This window comes from Hordeum vulgare, chromosome 5H (genome assembly GCF_904849725.1).
Source record: "Hordeum vulgare subsp. vulgare chromosome 5H, MorexV3_pseudomolecules_assembly, whole genome shotgun sequence".
In the NCBI taxonomy this organism is placed as follows: domain Eukaryota; kingdom Viridiplantae; phylum Streptophyta; class Magnoliopsida; order Poales; family Poaceae; genus Hordeum; species Hordeum vulgare.
Genome location: NC_058522.1, coordinates 369,044,368 through 369,046,280, shown reverse-complemented (window position 1 = coordinate 369,046,280; position 1,913 = coordinate 369,044,368). Strand labels below are relative to the sequence as shown.

General features: G+C 47.7%; 1 protein-coding gene across 1 annotated transcript; it reads left to right on the top strand.

Annotated features, from left to right (window-relative positions):
• Positions 1-299: 299 nt before the first annotated feature.
• LOC123397974 (NDR1/HIN1-like protein 6) lies at positions 300-1,493 on the top strand. The gene has a single exon (XM_045092482.1). It carries the CDS (start codon positions 454-456, stop codon positions 1,081-1,083), a length of 630 nt encoding a protein of 209 aa, XP_044948417.1. The 5' UTR covers positions 300-453; the 3' UTR covers positions 1,084-1,493.
• The last annotated feature ends 420 nt before the right edge of the window (positions 1,494-1,913 follow it).

Below are 1,913 nucleotides of genomic sequence, written 5' to 3'. Positions count from 1 at the left end.
ATAAAACTTAAACTCTTGCGTGTTGGTTTCATCGTAAAAATCTAACCATACGAGCGCACAGTACACATGGACAAGTCAAGAATTATACATGTGACGATTATAGCTAAATTTCCGAGAGCTAATAATTACTTGTGTGAGACCAATCTTGACTTTGGACATAATTAGCAAACAGATGCCCGCTGTTCTCTAGCCATTCGTCTCCTCTCCATGTCTGATTCCCGACATTACCTCGCAACCTCTGTTACCAAACCGAAACAGCGCCCATATAACCAACGGCCTCGTCCCTTCAACGCACGGCCTACCCCCCCTCCCCACCTCGCCCCCCTGCCGACGCCGGCCTCTCGCTCAGAGCTCCCGCCGCGGCCGGTCGGAAGGACGTCGTCGATATCAATCCATTGCTAGCTAGCTGCGCATACGCCGTACGCACGTACCTAGCTTAACAATAATCAGGCCATGGGGAAGCGCAGCGTCCCCCGCTACCCCGAGGACGAGAACAAAGGCGGCGGCATTTGCTGCTGCTTGTGCGGCTGCTGCTGCTTCCTCTTAGTCATCATGGCGTTGGTGGCCGGCGCGGTGATCCACTTCTTCTACACCATGCACCCCAAGGCGCCGTCCTACTCCATTAGCAAGATGGCCGTCTCGAAGTTCGACTTCAGCTCCTCCGACCTCACGCTCTACACTAAGCTCGTCGCCACCGTCCGCGCCGAGAACCCCAACGACAAGATCGGCATCAAGTACGCGGAGGGCTCCCACACTGTCGTCTCCTACCGCGGCACGCCGCTGTGCTCCGGCAAACTCCCGACCTTCTTCCAGGGCCACAACAACGTCACCATGCTGGAGATCTCCATGGAGGGGCGCCACGGGTTCGGGTCCGGTCTGCAGGACGCGCTCGAGGAGAGCGAGAAGGCCGGCAACGTGCCGCTCGACGTATACGTCACCGTGCCGGTGCAGCTGCAGCTGGATACCTACGACTTGTCGCAGATCAAGGTGAACGTGCACGCGGCTCTCGTCGTCGACAGCATATCACCCAAGAAGCCGCCTACCATCAAGTCGGCCACTTACCAGGGCAACGTGGAGTTCTGATGTGGTATTCAATTTCCGGAGGGCTGGGTTAATTAACTACTCATGCAGGAATTAACCTCTTGCTCTTCGACATACAGTATATTCGTTGGTTGATTGTCCAGTGGAGCTGGGGAGGAATGGATACACATGTTTGTACTGTGATGTAACCTCTAACTAACACTGTAGTCAAATGGGTTCCAAATCATACTATTTGGTTTGTTTCATCAACGTGGATGTCCCACGTGAAGTGGACGTCCAATGACTGTCCAATGATCTTGGGCATTTCAAGATTTGTAGGATCCTTTTTCGTACATATTTTAGAAAATCTATGAAGCTTACACACTACTGGATCTGAAACTTTGCCTAGTGCCAGATGTTTGCTGAATGTATTTTTTTCGGGCACCGAGCAAAGTAGCATACATAATCTTTGTCTCTTCACTGAGTATTTATTTTTTCGCACTGGCAGACACACACTCTTTACCAAGTTTCTTTTTTCTGCACTCGACATACACTTATTTTCTCGTTTCTCTTCATCTTCTTCTTTTTGTTGCCAAACACATTTTTTTCAACCGGCAAACACTTATTTTTTTCCTTCTCCTTTCTTGTTCCATTTTGATATATTTTTTTGTTTTATTCTTTTCTATATATTATCAGTTAGGATTATTTTTACTTCACCCGCAAAAATATATATATTTTTACTTCCTTTCCTTTTCCTCTCTCTATTTTCTTTTATAGTCACTAAGTGCAGTTCTCGGTATTTAGTGAATATAATTCAAATTCGAGCTGCAAGAGCATAAAGAATTGGATAAAAAATCATATTTGTGTTCTTGAGTTTATATTTAGGACATGTA

What these genes read in the sequence shown, in the direction of transcription:
- LOC123397974 (XM_045092482.1), top strand. Translation starts at nt 454, where the DNA reads ATGGGGAAGCGCAGCGTCCCCCGCTACCCCGAGGACGAGAACAAAGGC.